The sequence below is a fragment of the Idiotropiscis lumnitzeri genome, chromosome 17, assembly GCF_059441095.1.
Source record: "Idiotropiscis lumnitzeri isolate Australia: NSW breed Sydney's pygmy pipehorse chromosome 17, RoL_Ilum_1.0, whole genome shotgun sequence".
Lineage (NCBI taxonomy): Eukaryota > Metazoa > Chordata > Actinopteri > Syngnathiformes > Syngnathidae > Idiotropiscis > Idiotropiscis lumnitzeri.
In genome coordinates this window covers 14,945,696-14,971,102 of record NC_142407.1, presented here as the reverse complement: position 1 = coordinate 14,971,102, position 25,407 = coordinate 14,945,696, and the positions used below count along the sequence as shown (strand labels likewise).

Sequence of the window (25,407 nt, the reverse complement as noted above, 5' to 3'; positions counted from 1 at the left end):
ACTGCTGACTGGACTCTTAATTACACTCTCGGCCGGGCGAAGCTCTACACGCCAACACTCACACTGCGGGTCTTAAATGGAGAGCCCGTTTCCGACTGTCTATGTCCATTCACTTTCAAGTGAGCATGCGGAGTTTGAAGGAAGTCGGAGCTCTCGGAAAAAGTTTGGCCGCCTGGAAATGAAACCCAATATGTATGCACGGAACTGAAATGGAAGCCTTCCTTTATCTTTGCAGCCATGGTTGATTGAGACTTTTTTGTGGGTCTACTCGTGATAGACGAGGCGACCCAATTTCATGTTTCTAAGGTAAACTAGATATCGGGGGTGGAATTCTGCATCCCCCGCCCAAAAAGAAAAAAATAATGTCATGTTATTATTTCAAAACAAAATGTCTTCACTGGGCCTGCTCTTTCTCCCAAATGCAATGAGAAAAAAAATTTGACTTCCTGATCCTTTCTTCATTGTGGGAACTTTCTATTTAAAAAAAAGAAAAAAAAAAAAATGATGGCGGGACTTCAAACTTTACCATCATGCTCTGCTTTGCCTTCTTCCCGAGACTTCATGATTCTTTTTGGCATGACTTCCTGACATTAATTTTTGTGCAAACCAAATTTCGGGTTCCTGAGGGAAACTAGCTTCAGGGGCAAAATTTTCCTCTGAATGTTGATGTTTGAGGGCGAGTCATCGAACTTTAGCGCCATGTTCCCCAAACCTTTTTCTTTTTTTAATGGCTAAATTTACGATGCATGTTGACCAAATTTGATGTTGCGAAAACAAAAAGGGGCTGGATTTGGAAAAATATTCCTGGTTGTAATAATTGTCTAAATTCGTCTTTAAACAGACAGAATTATCTCTTGTATTGCATCGCATTCAATTGTCGACCTAATGAAGTGAGCGTATATGACGTTATTGTCTTCCCCGGTGTCCTCTCACCGGGCGCCGAGGCTGAGATATCATTGGGCGACAGATAAGCATCTCGATGGGGGTCACTCGGGGGTGTTATTTCATTTCATTGCAGCGGTTAATAAGTTGCGTTCAACATCTCGGCAGGGATGAAGTTTTTCCTGTGAAGTGGAGACGGTGCGATTATCCGCTTCATCTGCATGCAGCGCGGCCAGCGCAAATGCTAATCGCGACGCCCAATGTCTGCACTTATCTAACACTCACACACTCTCACACAAACCCACACACGCACACGCACGCGCACGCATACAAAGTCCTCACCGGCCCGAGACAAGGAGATAACCAATGATGAACGATTACATTTAAGAAATCCCCACACCCGGGCCCCAAACCGGAGGCATTCATCAGCGTCTGAGGGAGGCTTGGGGGACCGGGCGTCTGGCTCGTCCTCCAGCCGGTCTGCCGTGTTAGCCCCGTGGCAGGTGGCGACGAAAGATAAACAAACCAGCGCAACCCCGAGTCCCTGAGCCGGTCATACTTTACCTCCAAGAAGTGTTCCGACTGCTGCTCTCGGTCCAGCTTCCTCGCCGTCGTGGTGATCAAGCCTGGCGGCCATAAGACAGACGCGAGTCATTATACGGTGTCAAACATTTTTAAACAATCATTTTTAATGGGGTTTCACAAAATACAGGTGGGTTCGAATTTTTACATGTTGTGCCGCAACATGCCAGGGAGCACTGAGATAACTCCAGGAGTAGTCGTGGCTCCCACAGAGGAGAGAGAATATATGCCTGCGTAAAATATAAAATATGCTTTGCTTGTATGTGTTGCTGCTCAGTGTGTGTAGTAGAAGTTGTTCGTGTATACATATGTATATATACGCACACCCTCAAGTGCATTAATATTATAGACCCCCCGAGTCCATGCATTAACATTCGAGTGGTGTGCAGTATGGAAGTATAAGAATGACTTCCTAATCCTCCACGAAAATCTAATCGAGTCGGCACTACATTGACCCCTGCTTCACTTTTAGACATATTTAGTAAGGTCTATTTGAACGAATATGCATAAAAAAAACACGGCAATAATTAATACATGCAAGCTAAATAACACTTAAATGAAAAGCCAATTCATTGGGCGGCGGATTTAAAGCACAAGGATTAGTATCGTTTTGCGTGTGCGTGTTTCAGGCACGCACAAACACGCTCGCACGTCAACATAATCACAAAATAAACACGTGGAAAGACATTTGCTCACATACACACAATCGGCATGCAAATATACACACACGCACACACGGACACAAGAAAGTCACTTATATCCCACTTGCTAACTTCATTCCTTTTTGCACTGTCATTCAGAAATATCTGCACTGTGAATAACTAAGTAGTTCCATTCCACGAATGCTCCGTAAAAAAAAAAAAAAAAGTACCATGCAGCCAAGGAGGACAAACATGGTATCTTATTCCCACGCCTTGGGCCCTGTGTCAACACTCATCTCGTGTGTTTGCTCCCCTGCCGAGGGAGAAAACCAGGAGGAGGATAAGTACGAGTGGAGGGAGGGCGGGTGGTTTTTGGGGTGAGGGAGGGTTAAGTGGTTTTGGGGTGGTAGTGGTGGTCTGGGGGGTTGTCAGCACTCCTAAAGCAGAGAGCAGTGCTTCAATCTTGTGTTGTGCTTGGCTACACACACACACACACAAAACAAATCAAAGCGTTGGGGTCGAACGGGACACATCAATCAGTTCCGCGCAGGACCACGGAAAGTTGCAGGACACCTGACACACACTAAAGTCCCGTTGCGCTGCGATAACACGCCTATCATATCAATCCGCCGCTTTTATAGGATCCTGGTTGGGAGACGGTGCCGGATGTCGTAAAAGTCCATTTATCACGGGACAGCGACAATGATACGACGAGCAAGAGATAAAGGCAACAACAACAATAACACAGGATGGCTCAGACGGCGGCAAAAGTGCAACCCCTCTGGCGCATCGCACCGATATTCGCTTCTTTTTACGCTTGTATGATATTTAAGGGGAATAAAATATGACTGAAAACGTTTTCACGGCGTCGATCGCTTGTCACTGCCTCCATTTTAGTCGGACCAATCGGATGGCTGACCTTTGCGGCAATGTGCAGCGTGTAAATGACTTAGTTGACCTGTTTTGGGGTTGATGTAGAAGAAGTTCTGCGGGTTGCCGGCAGTGATGCGGTAGCCGAGGCGGCTGGGCGTGGCGGTGAGGTCGGGATCCTGCGCCTGGATTCGGATGACCGACACGTCCCTGGGCGAATTCTCCATCACCGACGGGTGGTAGATGGGGTCTGAGGTGAGCGGCGCGTTGTCGTTCACGTCTTCCACCTGACGAGAAGACAATATATAGATAGATAGAGAGAGAGCACATAAAAGGCAACAATGCAGCGCGAACGAGCCTCCTCAAGTTCGACGTGCACGCGGGCAGAATATTTACGAGCGTGGCCCGCGAGCAACACGGTGCAGAAGAGACGCTTGGGCGGGTAATTGAGGAGCACCTGTGTCTGATTAAACTTGGTGTTTCGGGGTGTGGGGGTGCGCGTGTGTGTGTGTGTGCGACCAATCAAGCCCCCGAAGGCACAACAACAACAGTGCCATAACCGCAAAGTCTCTCGAATGTGTCATGTTTGTGCTGTATACTGAGGCGGAACAATCAAGAGCGTGCCGATTCGTTCACACGCTGAAGATCACAACATTGAGTTTGGGGATAAAGCTCTGCAGCCGTTCGCACAGGCATACGAGTCCTTTCAAAAATCAACAAAAGGCAATTAGATGGTAATAAAAATAAAAGTGACGTTATCCAATTAGATGAGCATGTCGAAGGAATTTCTCCAGTTTTTATTTTGATATTTGCTAACAGGAAGTATTTGTGGACCTAAGTCGAGTGCGGGTGGGAACGTAGATGGAGCGTTAAACGGAGAGCTTCACCTTCCCCCCTCAGCTCCTTCGTCACCGCCGCAGACCGATACAGTCGGCATCACTGCAGATGCTGCACCAATCTCCCGCCATTGTTTCAAGCAGCGATTCTCAAAGTGTGATTTGAGAACCGCCACAGTAGATGAATGAAAAATAAATACAACAGTTAAAGCATGCAAGGATACCCGGCGGGATACTTTGCACTTTGCCGCTTTTCAGTTGAGCGTCTCAAGGTGCTTTTGATGAATGTGCCCAGCGAGTGTATAAGCATCCATACGTAAAAGGTGCATCCCTGCACGGCAAGGCCTCAAATTGTCATGCAGAGCGAGCGCATTCTACCTGGATGAAGACCTCGACGGAAGCCGACAGCGGCGTGACCCCTCTGTCTGTGGCGTAGACCGTCAGCCAATAGGAGTCTTTGCTCTCGCAGTCCAGGATGCCTGCCGTGTAAATCACCCCTGCGGGAAGGAAGACATATTAATACCAGCGGAGGAATATAACAATCAGGCTTGTGTGTTCCTGAGTGTGTGTGTGTGCGTGCGTGGGGGTGGGGGTGTGTGTGTGTGTGCGTGGTTGTCACGCAGAGGATTAATTCCCAAAGCAGGAAACAATTTGAGTGTAATTTCCCAGAGGACGCCAACTCATAGCCCCCCCCCCCCAACCCCACAGATCAGCAACAACAAATTTCTCGAAAAGATTCACAGCTGCAATGACAATCACGGCCATTTGGGGCGCCACTGTGGTCACGTTCAGCAATTTCGGCCAATCGTAGCTGCTTGCCACTTTTGTGTGTTGAGGAATATTGTTAAGTCGTTCAAAAAAAAATTTCAAGTTATATTTAGATTTGACCAAAACCAGAGAAAACAAAGTTTTCCGCTCATACGGGATATTTAAGTATTTTTCTGGTTGCTACAATTACCACTAGCATGTTTAGCAATTCCCAAGTAAAGAAAAAAGATCTTTGACGTCTTTAGCCGTCAATGGCAGTAAATGAGTTAAATTTAGGGCGAGTAGTGAACTCCTCAACGATAGCACTGATTTTTTTTTGCAACGTTCATTATATTATTACTACAATTCATTAAAATATTATTACATTTTCTAATTGCCGCATTATTTCCCAGTTCACATTTTAAATTTGACTCGCATTTTAATGATCCCTTGAGCAGGGTTTGAATTTATTTGCCCACAAAAAAAAAAAACCCTCAATACTGACGGCTGCGGTGACATTCACGGCCATTAGCGGCGCCGCCTGGTCACCTTCAAAACTTCGGCCAATCACGGCTCGCCCCTCGCTTGCTGTTACTTTTGTGCCAACACCAATAAAGTCACAAACACACGCGCAAATCAACACACACACACACACACACACCCCCAATGTGTCAGTGGCCTCAAGTAAGATGAGGAGCTGACAGCTCTGGTGCGACCTCTTAATGGACTGTCTGCTCCGCTCTCCATGCCAGACTTTGCATTGAATTTGGGCCTTCTGACTGACAGCCTTTGCATAGGCTCGTATGAACAAAAGTGTTGAGACGCGCCGCCATGATGGCCACCCCCCAGGGAAGTTAACCGTGCGTTTCCGTCACCGTTTGTTTGCGTGGTAGTCGGCTTCCGCGAAAACCAAATTGGATGATTCTGGAAAAACTTGACGGAGAAGTTCAAGCGGGGGCGAAGGGAAGTGCAGGAAATGTTAGTGGACTTCTGTAAGATCCATTAACATCACATTATCCTTAATTTCTCTGTGAATAATTCATGACTCTTAGTGTTGGAATGCATTCATATGCAAAGGTGTGTGCGCCTATGAAGGTGCGGATCCCAATGAGGATTATTGAGGTCGGAGTCGGATGCCAGTTAATTAATCAATCCATCACAAGTTGGATAGAGCATTTAAGTCCCGCTGAAAATTCATCATTTATCAGAGAAATGTTCAAAAAGTCTTGGTGTGCCATTATTTAAAAAAAAAAAATCATTAACTACATCGTGAGAGCAATTCAAAAAGATAGAAATGGATTTCAAACACTCAAAAGCAATTAATTCAGAACAAATCGTGATGACTTGCAAACATTTGCCGGGGGAAAAAAATGAAGTAAGGTCAAGCATTTAAATTTTCAGGTGGGCTTGTTTAGTAACCAAAACATTTTTGCATAAATTACCATTGCATATTTTACTGTGATATTTTTCTTGTGGAAAAAAAAAATAATACAATGTGTTGGGGGTTTTAGGGAAGCTGGAACGGATAAATGGCATTTCAGTTCTTTTCAATTGGGAAAGGTGATTTGAGATACGATTCAAAGAACAAACTGAACTTGCATCTCAAGGCACCAGTGTACTATTGACGTGCCTTCCTTTTAATTGGGGAGGTCAATTCGTCGTGGTAGATATTGGTCCCCAGAATGGAATGCCCCCCCCCCCCCAAAAAAAAAAATGATCACAAATGGGCGAATTTGAACATGCACGGGCTGTGTCCTGTGCCTTGTTGAAGACAAGAAGTGCGTTCGGAGGCATGTACGCCCTGTTTAAAGAGTGTTTTTGTCAGCTGTAACGACGCGCTCTTGTGAGCTCGTCCTTGACTTTGTCCCTTCTAGAGTGCATCCCGTTTCTATCAAGAGAGAGAGCAAGAGAGGAGGTGAGGAGGGAAGAAACGCACACACCCGTTTTTTTTTTTTTTAAAGCTCTTTGAACAAGTGGAGGAGCACCCTGCCGATTTCATACAAATGTGACTTGACAGCCTTCATTTTCACCACAAACAACACGCTCCACAACAAACCGAGCTGTTGCCACATGCATTTCCCCCCCCCCTCTCACAACACATCTATATGTTACGCATCACAATTCCCAAGAACATGCTCTCCGACCAATCTCGGAGCACATTAAAACGGCTCGCTAATGCGAAGGAGCGAGAGGCGCGCTCAACAGATGATGTGAATACCAATTTCATCGTCGCCCAGTGGTTTAACAGCAGCGAGGTTGTGGCGGCGGCGGCGGCAGCGGCGGCTTATTGCAGATAGAGCGGAGGAGGATCTTTGCATTGCATACACATGGGAGGAGTGAGTCATCTGAAAAGGGGAACGATAAGGCCGGCCTTTCACACGAGGTAGGAAAAAGGTGCAAACACTTGAGGAAATTGCCTCGACGTGAGCCGACGTCGAGGAGGAAGAGAGATACGCGCTATTTGCTTTCAATCGACACATTCACAACAAAACAAAAATGGAATGGGAGGGAATTGAAACTATACTATGCGATATGGTTTTAATGATTTTTTTTTATTTTTTTGCCACTAAATTCCATTTTTTATTACGGTCATCCCTCCCAATGCTCCTCGTATAGAAAACCAAATACCACATGAAACTCCACAACTCACTTCATCATAAAATGAAATTAGTCATTAAAATCCTGCTGTTTTTTTTCACGACAGGGACAGCAGGGGAGTGCTGTCAAACAGTAACTAATACCGATCGTGTTCTTCCAAGATAAAGTTGGACGACGGCTATGAAACATGTCAAACAGTCGTTTGAAAAAAAGAAAGTGTAATAAGGTATCTCTTTTTTTCCCTGCACTCCCCTGCAATCTTCTTTCAGCTTCTGCTCCGACAGGCGCTGCTCGGACCTCCCCCGGAATAATCCGAGCCTCACCGCCAGCTCGCTTTGTGCCTCACTGACTTTGCAATGTTAAGGTACATAACGGAAGCGCGCATCGTTACACATTACTGCAGGGGATCAGATAGGTGGAAAACATCTTTAAGTTTAAAAGCAACTTTAGATTTCTGCTCACTGTGGCATATGATGAGGTTGACCAAATATTTTGGCATTTGATAAATGCAAGCTCAAGGTATACAGCTATGCAGTTGTCCAAATAGTTATTGGAATGCTTCTACAAAATTGGCAGGTACATCTTTGTCTGCGCCCAGGTAGGAAATGTTTGTGTGAACTAACCCAAAACAATTAAATAGCATTCGGGAGGATGTTTATGTGCTTTGGTAGGAAGGTGTTGCTGTTTTGGTTAGCGACCGATATTACATATTTTTATTCATTTGGATAGTGTGTGTGCGTGTGCGTGTTCAGATATTGTTTTGGGTGGCTTACTTTTATGATTTATTTTGTTTCATTTATTTTTATTCATTTTATTTTCCATATTCATAGAAATCTGATTTTTCTACATTTTGTTTTCTATTTTTTTACATTTACATTATTTCGATTTAGAATTTAGTTGATATTCATATTTTTGTAGGTTTTTACATGAATTATTCTTAATATTTTTGGGTACGCATTTCTCACTTGACTTTTTAAAATACGATCGATTTTTATTTGAGATTTTTACTTTTTTTTTTTTGCAACGTTTAGAATTTTTGGGGGATAATGCGGTATTGGTAAATAGATGTCAAAACGGTGCAGTCTTCATTTTTGTATTGTACCGAATTATCCTTTTCTGAATGGACTATCGATAGCGTACAACGAGAGAACATGCGGACTGAAGCCAACAGGCCTTGTATGTGTGTGTGTGTGTGTGTGTGTGTGTGTGTGTCAATTGATTGCTCTCCTCTGACGGGCCAGTCAATACTAATTAGCCTAGTTAAAGGTCAGCGCGGTCCTTCAGTGGACACTGAAGAGCGCACAAGACGAGAGGAGCTGCTTACCATCCCGGCCACGCTCAATTTTATTAAGTGTCCCGACGATGATTGTTATCGCTTCACCGACACGACGCTCGCTAACGGCTGATCGTTTTACATGAGAAGACAAAACAATAAATTAACACCGAGCAAGCTCTGTATTATTTCATTTTATTTGTTGTTGTGAGACGCCTTTGTTTGATGGCTGTGTGCTGAGCTGCCGCCGCTGCTACAAAGTACCCCCGCGGGGATAATAAAGTTCTCCTTGACCTTGCGCAAGAGTCAAAATGAGAGAGGCTCCAAGTGTACATCATATAAGTGTAGATTATAAACAAAAAGTGTATATCCGTGGACATGGGAAGGCTGATACGTTTTTAGCCATGTAACGCAGATTACAATGTTCTTATCTTGTTATAGTAAAATTTAGTGTGCACTGTTTTGTCATATATTTTGTATCGCACGGAAAATGATACTTCATCATATCGTATCGTGCCTCGCCGTATCAAAGCGTCACATATTTTCCACTGTATCGCATTGTATCTTTACCATATGTAACATTTCTTCAAAATTTTTTGCATCATATTATCTCAATCTATATCGCATCTCATTATCGAGAGAGGATTTTATTGCACCGATTTGAAATCCTACAATATAATGTATTGTATCATACAGTATCGTATTGATGATCACATTGTATCGCACCGTATCGTTTTATATCGCACTAAAACATCCACTTGTCATATCACATCACTTTGTACAATGTTAGATTGGCGCTTGAGACAATCTCACCACAGTGGAATCCTCGCGCTCACGTGAAAAGTTGGAGGTAGTTTTGGAGGCAAATCTTGGAGCATACAGACAATGAAATGTGATTTGTTTGCAGCGAGAGCTGACAAAAAAAAAAGAAAATGAGCTCTGATAGCAGAGAGAAAGATTTCTGCACACTCAACCTTTATGCAAATATGGAATCGGCAGACATGCGTGGCATTTTCAGCAGGAGGCCAACGAGAAATCCTGGGATTTCATCTAATCCACGTGTGCCAGCGGAGGTCATGTACAGCAAAAGCCAACGCCGGATGCCGAGCGTGACACCAGCGCACTGCGTGAACACCGTTTGGCTTTTTTTTTCTTTTTAGACGAGATAGAGTTCCACAGATCGAGGAAAGCCTTGATCCGCATTGTGGCTCTGTCGCAGGGCACACCCGCCCTAAGCTCTGCCAGTGCGACTGCCATGTTGTCCTCATTAAAATAATGATCTCATGACGTCACTCATCATCTCCTCTCAGGTATACCATCAGCGACGGCACGCCTAAACGTTATACAAAGGTCGTGCATCCCGCTCATATAAATCAAGTAATTACGCAGCCCTTGATTATGTGTATGCCACAGCTGTTGAGTTGCGAAGCACAACAGGACTTTAATAAGCGAGCAATTACAAATAAATCGAAACATCGTGTGCGACGCACGACTCGTATTGGATGTGAATTGGATTTGGGGTGTCCGACCTGTGTCTTCGTCGATGGTGAAGGCACCCAGGCCGCTGCCGCCTCGGATGGAATACTTCAAGGCGCCGTCCCTCCCCTTGTCGTCGTCCTTGGCGTCCACTGCCAGCACGCTGGTGCCCGCCCGGGAGTTTTCCTTCACCGAGCCTCTCACGGCGAAGTCGGCAAAGTATGGCGCGTACAAATTCTCGTTGACGTCCACCACCTGGGAAGGAGTTGACCGAGTTACAGAGGTGGAAATGAAGGTAGAATTATTTGGTTACTGGAATGTTGTAGATTTTGAGATGTTTCGGTTTCTACTCCTTACTTTGATAAAATAGACTTGTTACATTTTGCGTAGAGTGATCAGTCCAAAAGATGTGAATCGAGAGAGATAAAGTCAAACGTGGTTCAGATCTTGATGGACTGATAAAATAGGGACAGCAGCGACATGGAGAAATGTGCAACTGGCAGCATGAACGAGGATGATGCAACAGATTGGGATAAGCGGGATATTTCCCAGCCATGGCCTTATTAAGAGAATTTTATGACGCTGTCGCTGACAAGAATGATTGAAAAGCTCCAGCTTCTCGGGTTCAACAATTGTGAAAAATCATATTAAAGTGTATGTTTATTTTTTTCAACACAATTTTCAATCTGAAGATTTTACTTAATTTTTTGGGGTGTTACGCACCTCCACCTCCACAAACGTCACGTTGCTGAGGGTGGGCGTTCCCTGGTCTTCGGCGAGCAAAGTCAGGTTATAAAACGCCTGCGTCTCAAAGTCCAGCTCCTTCCTGATCCTCAAAAAGCCACTCGTACTGTCCATCTGCGCCCCCCCATACACACACACACACACGCACCCCCCCACCCCGTCGCACGCACACACACACACACACACACACACAAATAGTCAGTAAGTACAGCACAGAAATATGTAGGACATATGTAGAGCAGATAATCCTTTTTTCCATCTATCCATCCATTTTCTATATAATATTATCCTGTTTAGGGCCACAGACAGCTGGAGCCTATCTCGGCTGACGTACAGAAACATGCATCCGTTCACTCTCACACCCTCATTGAACACTCGGTGCCCGCATCAAAGTCGAGTTATACTGACTAATGTATCTGAGTGGTCTGCATTTGTTGCTTAATTTTGTTTTGTTGTGATGTTGACTCTTTTGTCTCTTGTCTTGCTTTGTTCTTTTTGGCATTTACTACGTCTGTAATGTATGATACCACTCCTTTGAAAAAAAGATGATGTATCTCCATGGGTGGATCATAATACAAATGCAAATATGTGGGACGGATAATGAAATGGAAAACAAAAAAAAAAACATGACAGACCTCAAATGTGCCGTTGAAGTCACTGAAGAGCGAGTACCGGACTTGTCCACCGCGTCCGATATCTGGGTCCTTGGCCTGCACCCACATAATGACCGCCCCCGGTGGGAGATCCTCCAACACTCGAGCGCTGTAAGTACTCGGGATGAAGGACGGGGCGCAGTCGTTGACGTCTTCCACGATTATATTCAGTGTGGTCACTGCCGATCTCCGGTTGCCTCTTTCGGCCTTGTCTCTGGCCTCGATCTTCAGAGTGAATGTCGGGAGGCTCTCCCGGTCCAGGTGGCCGGCGACAAAAACTCCACCGGTTTCGCTGTCGATGCCGAACTGGGGGACATTGGTCAGCAAAAGATAGGACAGCTGCGCATTCTGACCAGCGTCTTTGTCAAAAGCAGAGATGGTGACCACCTGCGCGCCCAAGGGAGTGTTTTCGGCAACCAGTGCAGTGAATGCATCCTGGGCGAACTGCGGGTCATTGTCATTGGAATCTTCCACGATGACTGTCAGGATCCTCCAGTTCGACATCTGGGGGACACCTTGGTCGTAGACGGTGATGTTGAGGAAGTAGCGGTCGGTTCGTTCGCGGTCCAGCGGCCGGAGGACGGTCAGCAAACCGCTCTCCATGTCCACGGTCAAACAGTTCTCTTTGCTGCCATCAGACATGGAAAAGAGAAGACGCCCGTTGAAGCCGGCGTCGCCGTCCCGTGCTCTCACTTGGAAAACGCTGGCTCCGGGCGGGAGGTCCTCACGAACCAGAATGCTCGTAGGCAAGGCCTCGAATTGCGGAGCTTGTTTGTTCACAGAAAAGACATCTGGACTCCTGTCGATCTGTCCCGCTCGAGCCATCGCCGAGGCCTTTGAGAGCATTTTCTCAGCCATCAACTGAGCCACCTGGGTTTCCTTGCAACTGAGCCCTCGGGGTGGTACCGAACCCCTCACGACGGATATATTCACAAACATGGGCATGGAGGACATCTCGCCATCTGTGGCAACGACTTTCAAGTTGAACATCCCATTCTTTAAATTTGCACCCGCTAAAGATCTCTTCAGTGACAAAGCACCGGACTCCGCATTCAACCGAAAGTAGTTCATTTCGTTTCCGGAGACGACCTCGTACTTTACCATACCGAGTTCGTCCATGTCTATGGCCGAGAGGGTGACGATGGTTTGGCTGACAGGGAAATCGCGGCCTATCATCCCTCTGCACGAGACCCTCTCAAAGACGGGTGGGTTGTCATTTATGTTTATCAAACGGATCGTTACGTTGGCCTCGCTCTCTCGTCTGTACGGCGAACCCCAGTCCGAGGCTCGCACAGCAAATGTGTAGATTTCTTCAGACAACTCAAAATCCAGGTCTCGCGTGATTCTCAGCTCCCCCGTGTCTTGGTCCACGGCGAAAGGCAGCGACGGATCGCCGTTAATTACGTGTGTGATGTAGCCGTTCTCCCCTCTGTCTTCATCCGTGGCTGACACGATGAGAACGACGGTGCCGACAGCCAAGCTTTCATTGATGGAAATGTCATAAAACGGCCGGCTGAACACTGGCGAGTTGTCATTAGCATCCTCCACGGTGATTCGGACCTTTGCTCTCAGCCGGCTGACAGCCTCTAACACTTCCATCTCCATGAAAATCTGAGATATCCTTGTCAGCTGCCTTGAGGTCATAATAACGCCGGTCGACGGATTGATATCAAAGTACATTAGTTCTGAGAGGCTGCAGAAGCTGTAATTGACAATCGCAGGAGCTGGGGAGATTCTCAGCACCTCGACAACAGTGCCAGGGGGAGCAATTTCACTCAACACCACTTCATAAACGTCTTTCTCGAAACTCCCTGCCGTCGGTTCGGGCTTTGTGACTAACAACTGAAGCAATTGAGTGTTCGAGAATTTAGGAGGCACGCCCCTGTCTTTAGCCTGGAAGGTTAAGTTGCAGCCGTAGGGGTATCCGTCCCGGTCGAGCCGCTGTGATGCTCTGACCCAATATTCATTGGCAACGAGCGGTGATCGATCAATCACAAACTGTTCAAGTGGGTCACCGTCGATGATGGACACCCACTCTATATTCCCGCTCATCCCTTCATCTTTATCCACCACTGCCACTTTGGCAAAGACCGGGTTTTGGTCTGTCCACAACGGGACCACGGCGACTGCCCTCAGGATGGGAGCAAACTCATTGATCTGCGTCACGCTCACCACCAGTCGGGCCGTGCTGCTGATGTCATTGCTACCGTAGAGCTTCATTCCTCGGTCCACCACCTGCACCTCCAACTCAAAGAGGTCCTGGCTATCCATCCTGGCCCGGCCAGTCAGCGTGACCACGCCACTCGTGGGGTGCACGGCAAAGACATCCACTTTGGTCTTGAACAAGTAGTAGAACTCACCGTTGGAGCCCACGTCTGCGTCGGTGGCCGTCACACGGCCGATGCTGGCACCCAAAGGGACATTCTCAGACACCACAAACGAATAAGATGTCGGGGAGAAGAGGGGTCGGAGGTCGTTAGTGTCCAGGACTTTTATGTAGACAGTGGCCAGTGCTTCCAAGCCTCCTTGGGCGGAAGCCTTGACGGTCAGAGTGTAATTGTCTTGCACTTCCCGATTCAGCATGGCACCGGCGTTTGTTCGTATGCGGAGGAAGCAGAAATCCCCCAACGTAAAGTCTTCTGCCTGGAAGATTCCCTCGCTGTCGCCGGACTCGATGGAGAAATTGACGTGAAACGATCGGACCAGGACGATGCCCATTTTGACCTGGCTTCCGGCATAGGTCCTGGCAGCGGAGTTCTCAAAGATGGAGGCATTGTAGGCGGGCTGGCTGAAGAGCAACAGACCTTGGCCGGCCCTCAACTCCGGCAAAAACTGGCCAAGTAGCGTCGGAAAGGGGAAGGTGAGCAGAAAGCAAATACGACGGTAGAGAAACTGGAAGCGCATTATAATTCCCTTCAGATCGGGCTTCATAGCTCTTTCATCACCGAGTCATCCTGCAAGAGGAAAGCATTGCAAAAGAATAAACAACTCTTTCACCGGCTAGGATTTTCACTGCGTGTTAACATTTTGATAGAGAACCGTGGTAACAAAGACATTTCAGAGGTCTTCCCCAATTTCAAAGGCATGTGACAGCATTCTCAAGCCTGCACTGTGGTGTGTTACCATTCAAATACGCCCCCCCCCCAAAAAAAAAAAAAAAAAACATTGAGCTGTCACTTCTTCCTCGCGTCAATATTCTTAACAGAGACTGATAACATTGAAAAGGACATATTATGGAAATTGACTTTTTAATTGCTTTTATACAAATAGTTGGGTCTCTGGAGGGCCTGCACAACCATCTAGTGTGAAATTAAACAAGAAAGTAAATCTTTTCTTTGTTCTATTTATCAAAATGTGCCCGTGAGGAAGCCCTTGTGAATTTTATTCCCACTGCACCCACACCAACTTGCACTAACCACTTGGCCGGCAGGTTAAGAGAAGATCTCGCAATTTCAAGTGCTAGACATGGAAGCACTATCACGACGTCAATGCCACAATGAGTGGGTCCCAAAATAATACAACTTATTTCAATGATTGTCTTATAAATTTGTGTTAAGTGAGCTGCAATTCATTATTTTCTCTTGTGGACTCACGACTTCCTTACCAAATCACTGAAATACAGTTGTCAATCCATGTGCAACTCAGTGATAACGGATGGACATATTGCTGATTTGCTCTAGCAATTCCCCCCACCATTACACACACACACACCCGACCCTCCCCCCAATCACTCCAAACAACCTTCAACAATCAAGCATGTGTCGATTATCAGAAAATTCTCATGATGTTCCGACTAATTAACTCATGCCATATCTAAAATATAAGCAGAGCTGCATTGAATTATAATGGCTGCTTACGGCTTTCATTACCAACTGAAACAACACCAAGTGTGGCCGACATAGGGCTGTTGTGACGGAGACTAGGCGAGTGCCTTCTACTTGTGGAAGCAGAGCACCGAGTGTGGGGCAATCAAGTATGTGCCTCTTATCGGTAGCTGAATCTGAGCATCCAACAAAACTCAACGCAGCTCCACATGAGGGTTTTTCAGACATGTCACAGCAAGACAAATTCGGTGGTGGGTAAATTAGACGAATTGCTTGAACATTCAGACAGGATCACTATGGACTCGTGTACAGAAATATGCAACAAAATTAGTTACATTTGTGAGCTGCAGACACCTAACTATTTGCATACAAGGCATTAAAAAGTCAACATTCCATAATATGCTCGTTTAAGATACCTGAGCAGCGGTTTTTAAATGTATAAAGTCCATAATCTGTCTCTGTACAAGTCAGAATAGAGCACAAAAAAGTTAAAATGCATAATATATCTTTGTTAGACTGATAATAGCAGCAGGTCGTGCAATATTTGTAAATATAACGTTTGCATTGCATTCATGGCTGTAGTCAAATTAAGCAAACCTCTGGATTGCCTGTCACTCACAAATCTCATCTCCTACCTTTCTTTCATGGAATCACTCAAAAGTGCATCTGCTCTCATCCTCTCGGGGGAGGAAAAGTCTTCAAAAGCACTCAGACGAGTACGTTACATCCCGCCAGGAGGCACTCGTCTAGAGAGCCGCAGCCATCCGCCGTCAAAGTACACGCCAATTGTCCCAGATTTCAGGCACCTGCGTCCTGCCAAGCTTGACACAAAATGGACGTTAAAACAACCCCGGTGCGCCTTTGTTTGGAGGGGCTTCCAAACGGTGATAAAAAGACAACTGAGGGGGAAAAGGAGGGGACCAAAAAGGCTTTGCGCAAGTTTTTTCGAGGCTGACCGGCCAGCAGCATCAGTTGACGCCGCTTTGGGACCACGAATGAATGGAGTGAGTGAGGGAGGGAGGGAGGGAGGGAGGGAGGCGGAGGACCAGCGAGCGAGAGACAGAGCGCCGATGTTTTCCGTAAAAAGACGAAAAAGAACGGAAGTGAACGTGGGCATCGTGTCTTTTGACCTCTCTAAAAAAAAAAAAAATTATTCGTGCATTACGACCTTTTTACTATGGAAAAAGACAGCACTTCTCGTTAAATTATTCTATATGATATATATCAATCTAATAATACCCGAAACATTTTTCTAGATAAAAAAAACTTTTAATTCATAACGTTAGTGGAATGAGAGCTAGTAATAACTCATTTATGACAATGACAATGTGACGAGAGATAAGGCTCTTTTTCTCTCCTTCCCTGGGGAAATCTGACCACCATTTCAAACACCTTGAGACCACTAACAGGCTGCTGGCGGAACTGCATAACGTACGCCGATGTTTACCGAAAGAAGCCGAACAAACCCGGAAGTGAGCAACGGCAGTTGTGTTCGAGCGTGTGTGTAGCGGTGTGAGGCATCCGCTGCGTCCCCCAGTGTCGCGCTTCATGTGCTGCTTTTTAAGTGTCCGTTTCCGCGTTTAAAATACGTTTAGTCGTCACGATGTCTACTTTGTGCTACAACAAGGGCTGCGGGCAGCGGTTCGACCCAGACAATAACCCGGACGGTGAGTAGCTAACGTGGCTAGCGAGGCTAACAATTCATCTGGAAAATTCTACGAGCCGACAGGGAAAAGTGGGGCGGCTGACTGACACAAATCGAAACAAACTCGTCCCACTTTAATTCACTCTAAAACGTTTTGAATGTTAATTTTATGCAGGCCTGGTCATCAACAGAAACCCTGTGAGCAACTTTGCCAAATCGTTGCACTTGGGGGCACTTATAGTTGCCAAAAGACCATTTGATGACATTTTCACCTTCATATATTTAATACAACTTTTCAATTAGAAACAGAAGAAATAAAGGTTGTCATTTTTTCTTCCCATGACTGTATATTGAGTCGATGTACGTGGGCACATACAATGGATAGCCTACATTTGTGTGTCCTTCATGCTTGTTTTACTTTTTTTTTTTTTTTTAAATAACTAATCATATCACTATTGTGGCCCAAATGATGCAGATTTCCCCATTTTAATCTATTAAGATCATCTAAACTTATCTAATTCACACCAGGCACATGTGACTTTTTGTGTCACGAAACAAATGCAAAAATTGCCATTAACAAAAAAAAACACATTCTTGGAAGAATTCCTTCTTTCCCAAGAAACGTGAACTAATATCATTGTATAATTTATTTTCAATGTGGCACAAAAACTAATTTGTACAAACTCTGAAGAAGATAAGGGCAGTGAGTGGACCAGTAGTTCTAAGAGTTGGCTTCAGTCTGAGTTTGAGACTGTTTTGGATACTTCTGAAAACAATTTGTTGACAGCTTATTGTTGTCACGAAGCCTTTGTTGTAGTTAAAATTCAATTGGGTGTCTGTCTAGTTTTGTGTGATTAAACACGCACACGTCGTCCTGTGTCTTCATCTTGAGAAATTCCGCACAGGACTCATGTCTAATTTACATTTTAATTGCATGCCACTTTTCATCACAGTGCGGTACATTGCAGTGGCATTACCTTAAGACTTGACGGAGGACTTTGTGTGGACTGCTGGAAAGAAATTGTTGCTTTATAAGGTCACCGAGGCAATTTGATACTCTTTATGTGACTTTTAAAATTGTCAGGAGGCTTTGTCTCTGCAGGCCGCTGCACGTAGCACCTCAAATAACCACAATAAAGTCGGAGTGTTACAGGGTAAAAAAAAGACGTGGTGGTATTTCTTTCAGGATAAAATGCAACATTTTAAATGGGGGGCGAGGCCATAATGTTGTGAGAATAAAGTTGTCATTTCAGTAGGGAAAGAGTTGGGAGGCGATTGGCATCATATTCTCATAGTATATGGTGATTCTGAAAATGAGATTTTTTTTTTAATTACATTTTCTTCAAAAAAAAAAAATGCTAACTTATTGTCCTATTCCAACATTTTATTATCTGGAAGATAAATATTTTATCTGAAAACATTTTTTTTCATCACAAAAATAACTTGTTCCTGACTATTAAAAAATACACTAACTTGTTTGAAAAAAAGAAACAAAATCATGACTAAATCAAAAAGCCAACTTTTTCATTCATGTTAAATTTTAGAAAAAAATACCTTTTTTCCCCCCACTGATTTTGAAAAAAAAGTTTTTTGTTTTTTTTTTGTTAATTAGAATCTGAGATCTCACAATTACGACTTAAATCATAATAACTCTCCTCTTTTTTTTTTTTTGTGGTTGTAGGCGGCTGCACATACCACCCCGGCATCCCAGTGTTCCATGACGCACTGAAGGTAAAAACCCTTGAAAGACCTCGTGAGCGAGACCCAGCCGTTAACGCTCGTCTCTCTCTCTCCCTCAGGGATGGTCCTGCTGCAAGAGACGGACCACTGACTTCTCCGACTTCCTCAACATTGCGGTGAGCTTTTGTTCCCGCTCACGACATCTGCGCGCGTGCAACTTTAACGGCGCTCCTTTCTCACGCTCGCAGGGCTGCACGAAAGGCCCCCACAACAAAGAGAAACCCCCCGAGCCGGTGAAGCCGGACGTGACCTCGTCGGGAGAGAAGAAAGACGGAGACAAGCAGAAGCCCGAATTTAGCGAGTACATCATCTCCGCGCCGAAGCCCCAGGAGGCCATTTGCAGACCCAGGTTGTTGGACACCTTCACTTGGAATCGATAGCCTTCACGTCCAAGGCACACACTATTGATTGGAGGGCAACTTTAAAGGAATACAATAGCAATTCGTTATTGATTGACCCTCACTAAGCCACTGCGTATGTATTTTAGTGTGCTTGTAGTTGACAGTCCTATAACATATACTATAATGTAAACATAAAGCATGCTAACAGAGTATTTCTGAAGTTATCTTTGGGGGAAAAAAACATCAGATTCAGATTTTCTTTTTCCTTTAAAAACTGAATATTCTTTAAAAAATAAAATCAACCCCAGCCCCTACTCTCTTTGGGGAAAAAAAAACATGTTCTGGTGTGATATTCTGCCTACTGATGCAAACGTGGACAACACACGAAATAACCTGAGTGATGTTTTGAATGCTAACAAGATGTCGTCTTGTTTGCGTCAGTGCCGACGAGCCCGTGGTGAGGTTGCAGCACAAAGTGTCATCTTCTCTCAAGCAAGCTCTGGAGAAGCTCAAGCTGACTGACAACTCGCATACACTCAAACAAGGTGAGAGCGCCAACGCTTCCGTTTTGAGGCGCAACTCAGTTCTCCAAAGAACAGAAAGCCGCAGCCGCAAAGTTAAAAGATCTCTGCTGGGAGTTGGAGCTCCATTTGTGTCAGAGAAGTTCAGTCAAAGTTGACATTGATGCATCATAACTGTCACTAACAGTATTAATTGTGTGCGTGTGTGTGTCTTTGCAGATGACGACACAGATGAAGTCAAGATTGGCACATCCTGCAAAAATGGAGGATGCACTAAAGTAAAAATCTGCTTTGTCTTATTTTTCGGGTACCAAGAAGTATCAGGGCCAGTACTGGAATGTGGGGAATTACTTTTTTTTGTTTTTTATAAGACATTTTGCTATGACAATGTTAATTAACTTTATGAACAATTCTGAAAAATAATCAATTGAATCCAACTTTCTTGTCTATTATAGCGGTCACAACACTTCAGGATTATTAAAAAAATAAAATAAACTACTATATTAAGAAACCTGCATCAGAAATTTTGTCTCAGTGTAGAAAATTTAAATTTACACTTTAAGCTTGTGAATATGTATCCGCCAATGTTCAGTACAACTGAAATAGTGAAGTAAAACTCACCCTTTTTTTTTTTTATTTTCACTCCTCCAAACAGAGCTACGATGGACCCGCCAGTGACTCGGACGTGTGCTTCTTTCACTCTGGTTTTCCCATCTTCCACGAAGGGTTGGTGGTGTGAAATTGAGAGCATATATTCCTGTGAAAAGAAACAACTACATGTTTTTATTTCCACATTCAGGATGAAGTACTGGAGCTGCTGTAAGAAGAAAACCTCAGACTTCAACTCCTTCCTCTCCCAAGTGGGCTGCACCAAGGGCCAGCACCTGTGGAGGAAAAAGGATGAGGTAGGTTGACCAGAAAGAGAGCTCCGGCGCCATCTAGTGGTATGTTGGGAAATCAGCCCACACAAGACAGTGGGGGAGGTGTTTTTTTTTTTGTTTTTTTTTCAGCACCACTGCATATCTGATTCAGGGCAAGAAGGTGGTACCTTGTCGATTTGACTGGCACCAGACTGGCTCGCAGGTCATCATCTCCATCTACGCCAAGAACGCCGTGCCCGAGCTGAGCTACGTGGACGCCAACAGCACCACGTTGCACATCCATCTGGTCTTTGAGGGCGAGAAGGAGTTTAAGCAGAAGATCAGCCTGTGGGGGGTAAGTTGACAAATCGGGGTTAATGTGGTGGGAGGCAGCAGTACGGATCTCACCGTTGAGGCCTTTGTCGGTGTCTTTCCAGGTGATCAACACAACCCAGAGCGCCGTCAACATGATGGCGGCTAAGATCGAGGTGGCTATGAGGAAGTCAGAGGCCATGTCATGGGCTCGCTTGGATCTGCCGCCACCCGCGGCACCGCCCACGCAACCCGAGAAAAAAGGCGAGGATGACAGCGACAGCAACGATGAGGAAAACGACTGATAAGAAGTGAAAAACTTTGGAACTTCTGCAGTAATATTCCACTATTTCTTGAACAGGCAGACGATGCCAGATGTGATGTCATAATGCTGGATCACCGTATTTCCGCTTGACTTTTAGCTCACTTTTTTTTTTCTTTCCAACCTCTCATTCCAGTCAGGTTTCAGCACTGAAAAAGAATTGTCGATCATGTCTCCACCCATAAAAAGTGTTAAAACAGATTTCTTTTTTTTTTATATACCGGAAGGAGTATGATAATTTTATCAAGTGTGTTCTCCCAGTGGCAGTAAAGACAAGGAAATGTAGTTATCAGTAATGTGATTGATACTTGTGAGGATGCTCAAGAAAAAAAGATGTCAATTTACCAAAAATACCTAACTGCCCAAAAAATGCAACTGGGAATTTTACAGTTGTTCTTGTCACGTATAACTGCTCGTAAAATAAAAACCACATTGCTAACGTTACGGCTTTTTATTCTTATTCTCATAATGCAACTTGAAAAAAAAGCATATGGCATCAATTGACTTTATCCTCAGGAAAAAGAACATTGTTACTTTGTTTAATAATAATTACTTTGTCTCCAAATATGACCATGCACCCCCAAATTCAAGCACAGCTTGCTCTTATAAAATGAAATGCATTTAAATTCTGACTCAAATGAAACAAACTCATAAATGTCTTGGGAAACCTGGCGTATGGCATCACGTACTCTTAATTTTCTGTAACCCCCCAACCCAAAAAAAAAAAACATTTTAAACTACGGAAAGTATTAAAGGAACTGGCATTTTTTTTCTGCACCTGGAAGCAAATGATGGATTCCAAGTCATGATGGCGGTGAAGGCAAAATGCAGTTTTTTAACAATGACAAAGTACGATAATCCTCAGAGGATTCTTCAGTGTTGTATATCATTAACACTCACTTCTGGAACGGGATTGCTTTTGCAAGAAAAAGGCTTTTATTGTAACATGGACATGTTGACGAATGAGTGCATGTCTACCTAACGGGCATGTCATCACATGGTTGCCGTGTAGGCGTGAGCTTTGTTCTTTTTATCACTCTCAATAAGAGGCTGCCGCTCTGCAAAGTTTGGGACCGTGAATAAACTGAACCGTAGGCGAGACCGTGCTGGGACACGTTGCTTGATGTAGACGGCGGCAGCGGGCACGCCCAGTGCCACGACAACACCGCAGAGGCTGGCGAGCAGCAGCCATGGCCACATGGCATGCAAATCCTCCACGTAGGGGCGCAAGGACTCGGACAGAAGCAGGTCTGCAGAAGATATGAGGAAAGGCGACCAATGGATATGGGATTATTTTTTTTTTTGTAAATGTCAATGACGATTTAGAATTGTTAGCAGGCGTTTATTATGAAGGAATTTTTAGTCTTAAAAACAATTAGCATTCATTCAGTGGTCAGAAAATTTAGGCTTTAAAACAATTTTTTTCCTTAGCATCAGTGGCATGTGCAATACGGGCGGCCGCACGGGAAGGCGTTTGTGTTTTCAATAAAATTTAGTCTTCAACCAACCAAACAAGCCTCATTCCATTTTTTAAAACATGAATTGAACATACATATTTTCATAAATGCCGTAATGAACGTCTTTGGAAACTTACTGGCAGCCAGCAGGCGTGAGTACTCGTATCCCAGCTCTTTGCTGGTTACGAAGAATTCTCTGTTGGTGTGCAGCGGCAGGAAAGGAACCATGTGATACTCGCCGTTGTGTCCAATGGGGGCGTTGGAAGTAGGGTACTGGGATGGGTTGGGCCTGTGCCTCCGGAGCCATTCTTCATAGAGACTACATGGGAAAATATCACGTGCGTTGTTAGTGTATGCGGTAAGTATTCAAAGTGCTTCACTTTTCTTCCAAAATTCAGATTCAGATCAGGAAAATCTCTGCCCTCAATGACCGTCTTCCTTGTCTCTTACCAGGCCAGATCGCACCTTTAAAGGATGGTGACCCCCATAAAAAAACGCTGTGAAATTTGAGGATGCTAACATGCAACTCACCATTGCAACCAATTTACTAATTTCCTATTCGCTTTGGCAGCATTTTTGGGTTTGAAACAGGGCGCACAAAAATGCTTATAGCTGAATGAGTTAACTCATTCACTACCAGCCGAGTAAAAAAAAAAAAAATAATCATTTTGGACGTCTTTAGTCGTCAATGGCAGTAAATGAGTTAAAAGGTGAGTTTAGGTTCCAGAACCAGGGACATTATAATACACTAATTAAAAACGGTAAGTTATATTAAATTTGCGAGCATCAATAAGTCGGTTCTCAGGCGTGTGTGTCACCTGTCTATAAAGGAGTGGTGCAGTAAGAAAATGGGGTCATTGGCTGAGCCCTGCACGGAGGACATGGATCCATTCATGAAGATGTGCAGAGCAGCATGCATGCCCATACGAGTGCTGCTCCCCAACCCTGTCTGGGGGTCCCCAAATCCTGGACGTGACAAACATGATCACACACAAATCATAAAAACATTATTTAGATTTTTTGGCATTTAGCCAACCTTCCATGGTGTTCCGGAAACTCATATTGGCGGTGCGGTCCATGGTGCCCGTGTCGTAGTTGGCCAAACTGAGGGTGAAGGCAACCTCGGCGGAGGTCGGCAGCCGCGGAACCCGGTTGTGGTCGTGGTTGCCGGGGTTACGCCGAAGAGGGCCCTCCGCTAGGGCGTCGCACAGAACTCCGCGGGCGTTGTAGTCCTGCGCTTGGGAGCACACGGCCTGGAGACGGAAGTGAACATCAAAAGGCAATTTGAGTCTTCAATAAACTTTATATTTTCAAAACAAAGACTTTTGTCTTCAACAAACTGAGCATATTCATTTTGAAATAGTACTAGCGAAATGCAAATGCACTTAGTGGAGGTAAAAAAAAAAAAAAAAAGTGTATTTATTTACCCTCCAGGAAGAGAAGACTGAGCCAGGACTAAGCAGACTGTGATCTCGAGGGTTCTGGCCCCCCATAAGCTGGTCTGTGCACACGTCGCATCCCTGAGCGTCCCTCCAGTCCCAGTAGGGGATGGCAAAGCTGTCGTCTCCGGTTATCTTCCGGATTTCACGCTCCCAATGCAGCAGGTAGACGCGGTGCCACGGCAGGAACGCGGGCGCCCAGTGGGCAAAGTCCACATCGGCCCACACGTTTCCTGGCCCGCCAAGCAGCGCGTCACGGGACACGTAGTAGTGCATCCACACAAAGATGTCGTACACGGACACGTTGGCAAAGGTGGGGTTGGAGCCATTCTCCATCTCTTGGTAGGTTCCCGTGGCGACCACGTAGTCGCTGCTGGGCATCTGCTTGGCCAGGTTCAGGTAGGACACCAGCTGGATTCTCTCAGCCCGGGTCAAGTGGAACACGTTCCTCCTGAGGGACTCCCTCCTTTCAAGGCAGTTCTCCCCAAAGTAGCCAAACTTGCACTCGCCACAGCTGAACCCCATGAAGTTGCCCAGGCACCGGCAGGTTCGGTTGTAGAATACCAGGGGCCACCTCTCTCGGTCATCCACCCCACGGAAGGGGTACTGAGTCCCATCCCGGGTGTCCGGTATCACCACATCGCGGCAGAAGCCTCGACCGGAGCTGGCCCCGCACGCAGAGCCATCACCATCCCAAGGTGGGCAGCACTCCTTGGCCAGCAGGGCCTGGCGGGTGGCGCACGGGCGCGGGAACTGCTGGAGCCCGAGCGCCCAGAAGAGCGTGAAAACCACAGCAGTGACTCGCCACATCGCGGAAAATAAAAAGGCCTGGAATACAATCCGTCACGCTTTCAGACCTTAAAAGTCCTTCCTAGAGAGACCCCTCCTTCCTCGCTGAGTCCGGTCACATGCCGCTTAACCTCAGGATGAGGCTTTCACTGATGCCATTAGGGAGCTCACAACCACTCAGACAGAAATGATTTGTGATGAAGTTGCACTTTTTTTTTTTAAAGTCATCAATGCGAAAACAAATCACAATTGAAGCAAAAACTTCTGCCATTCAAACTCAGAAACTAAAGAATGAAAATCAGAGCGAGTCCTAAATTTGGAAGAATAAAATTATATTTCCAAACAAAGGTCCAGTCACCACTAAAAAAAAAAAAAGTTGCAGAGTTCGAAAGCCGAAATGCGAAAAAACTCGCAATTTTAAAAATTCCCTGTGAAGCATTCAGGTATTTTATATTTATATAATTATTTCAGTTATTGGATTAATAATTTTCAGTCCCAGAAAACTGAACTCTTGGAAAATATTTTATAAGTACTGCAACAAGTGACAATGCAGAAATAGAAATACCCATTTAATGATACCTTAGGTATTCAATTTATGCGGTGATATCATGAGAATAGGGTGTAATTTTGTGAGAGTAAAGTTGTAATTTCATGTTCAAAAGAAATCTTTTAACAGAAAAAAAGTAGCAAATTTTAAGAGACAGCCTAATTTAAATAAATGAAAAATATAGAAATAAAAAGCCTTGAATGTTTCATATTTTTCTAAGAAAATGTTGGAGACCACTTATTTTAGTGTCGTAGCATAAGAACTTTCTTTTTCAGAAAATATTTTTAAAAAATACCAGACGTCACAGA

The 25,407-nt window shown here is 45.0% G+C and overlaps 3 protein-coding genes across 3 annotated transcripts in view; 1 reads left to right on the top strand and 2 right to left on the bottom strand.

Moving 5' to 3' along the window:
* Nucleotides 1–16,014, bottom strand: part of fat3b (FAT atypical cadherin 3b) — a 45,280-nt gene extending 29,266 nt beyond the window's left edge. The window contains exons 1-7 of the mRNA XM_088279628.1: nucleotides 15,762–16,014; nucleotides 11,285–14,256; nucleotides 10,629–10,763; nucleotides 9,959–10,160; nucleotides 4,190–4,308; nucleotides 3,064–3,262; nucleotides 1,447–1,508 (exon numbers count right to left, since the gene is read on the bottom strand). Of these exons, the coding sequence (XP_088135754.1) occupies nucleotides 1,447–1,508; nucleotides 3,064–3,262; nucleotides 4,190–4,308; nucleotides 9,959–10,160; nucleotides 10,629–10,763; nucleotides 11,285–14,233 (3,666 nt within the window). The 5' untranslated portion in view covers nucleotides 14,234–14,256; nucleotides 15,762–16,014. The remainder of the gene's footprint in view (nucleotides 1–1,446; nucleotides 1,509–3,063; nucleotides 3,263–4,189; nucleotides 4,309–9,958; nucleotides 10,161–10,628; nucleotides 10,764–11,284; nucleotides 14,257–15,761) is intronic.
* Nucleotides 16,015–16,559: 545 nt separating this feature from the next.
* chordc1b (cysteine and histidine-rich domain (CHORD) containing 1b) lies at nucleotides 16,560–21,311 on the top strand. The gene is made up of 10 exons (XM_088279643.1): nucleotides 16,560–16,793; nucleotides 18,453–18,502; nucleotides 18,571–18,627; nucleotides 18,700–18,860; nucleotides 19,294–19,397; nucleotides 19,593–19,651; nucleotides 20,029–20,099; nucleotides 20,173–20,278; nucleotides 20,406–20,588; nucleotides 20,671–21,311. Exons 1-10 carry the CDS (start codon nucleotides 16,730–16,732, stop codon nucleotides 20,848–20,850), a joined length of 1,035 nt encoding a protein of 344 aa, XP_088135769.1. The 5' UTR covers nucleotides 16,560–16,729; the 3' UTR covers nucleotides 20,851–21,311.
* Nucleotides 21,312–21,689: 378 nt separating this feature from the next.
* Nucleotides 21,690–24,573, bottom strand: LOC148320497 (tyrosinase-like). Its single transcript, XM_088279642.1, has 5 exons — nucleotides 23,752–24,573; nucleotides 23,361–23,577; nucleotides 23,143–23,290; nucleotides 22,462–22,643; nucleotides 21,690–22,117 (listed from the first exon to the last, which is right to left on the bottom strand). The coding sequence occupies exons 1-5, from the start codon at nucleotides 24,571–24,573 to the stop codon at nucleotides 21,861–21,863; spliced, it is 1,626 nt and encodes a 541-aa protein (XP_088135768.1). The 3' UTR covers nucleotides 21,690–21,860.
* Between the last annotated feature and the right edge of the window lie 834 nt (nucleotides 24,574–25,407).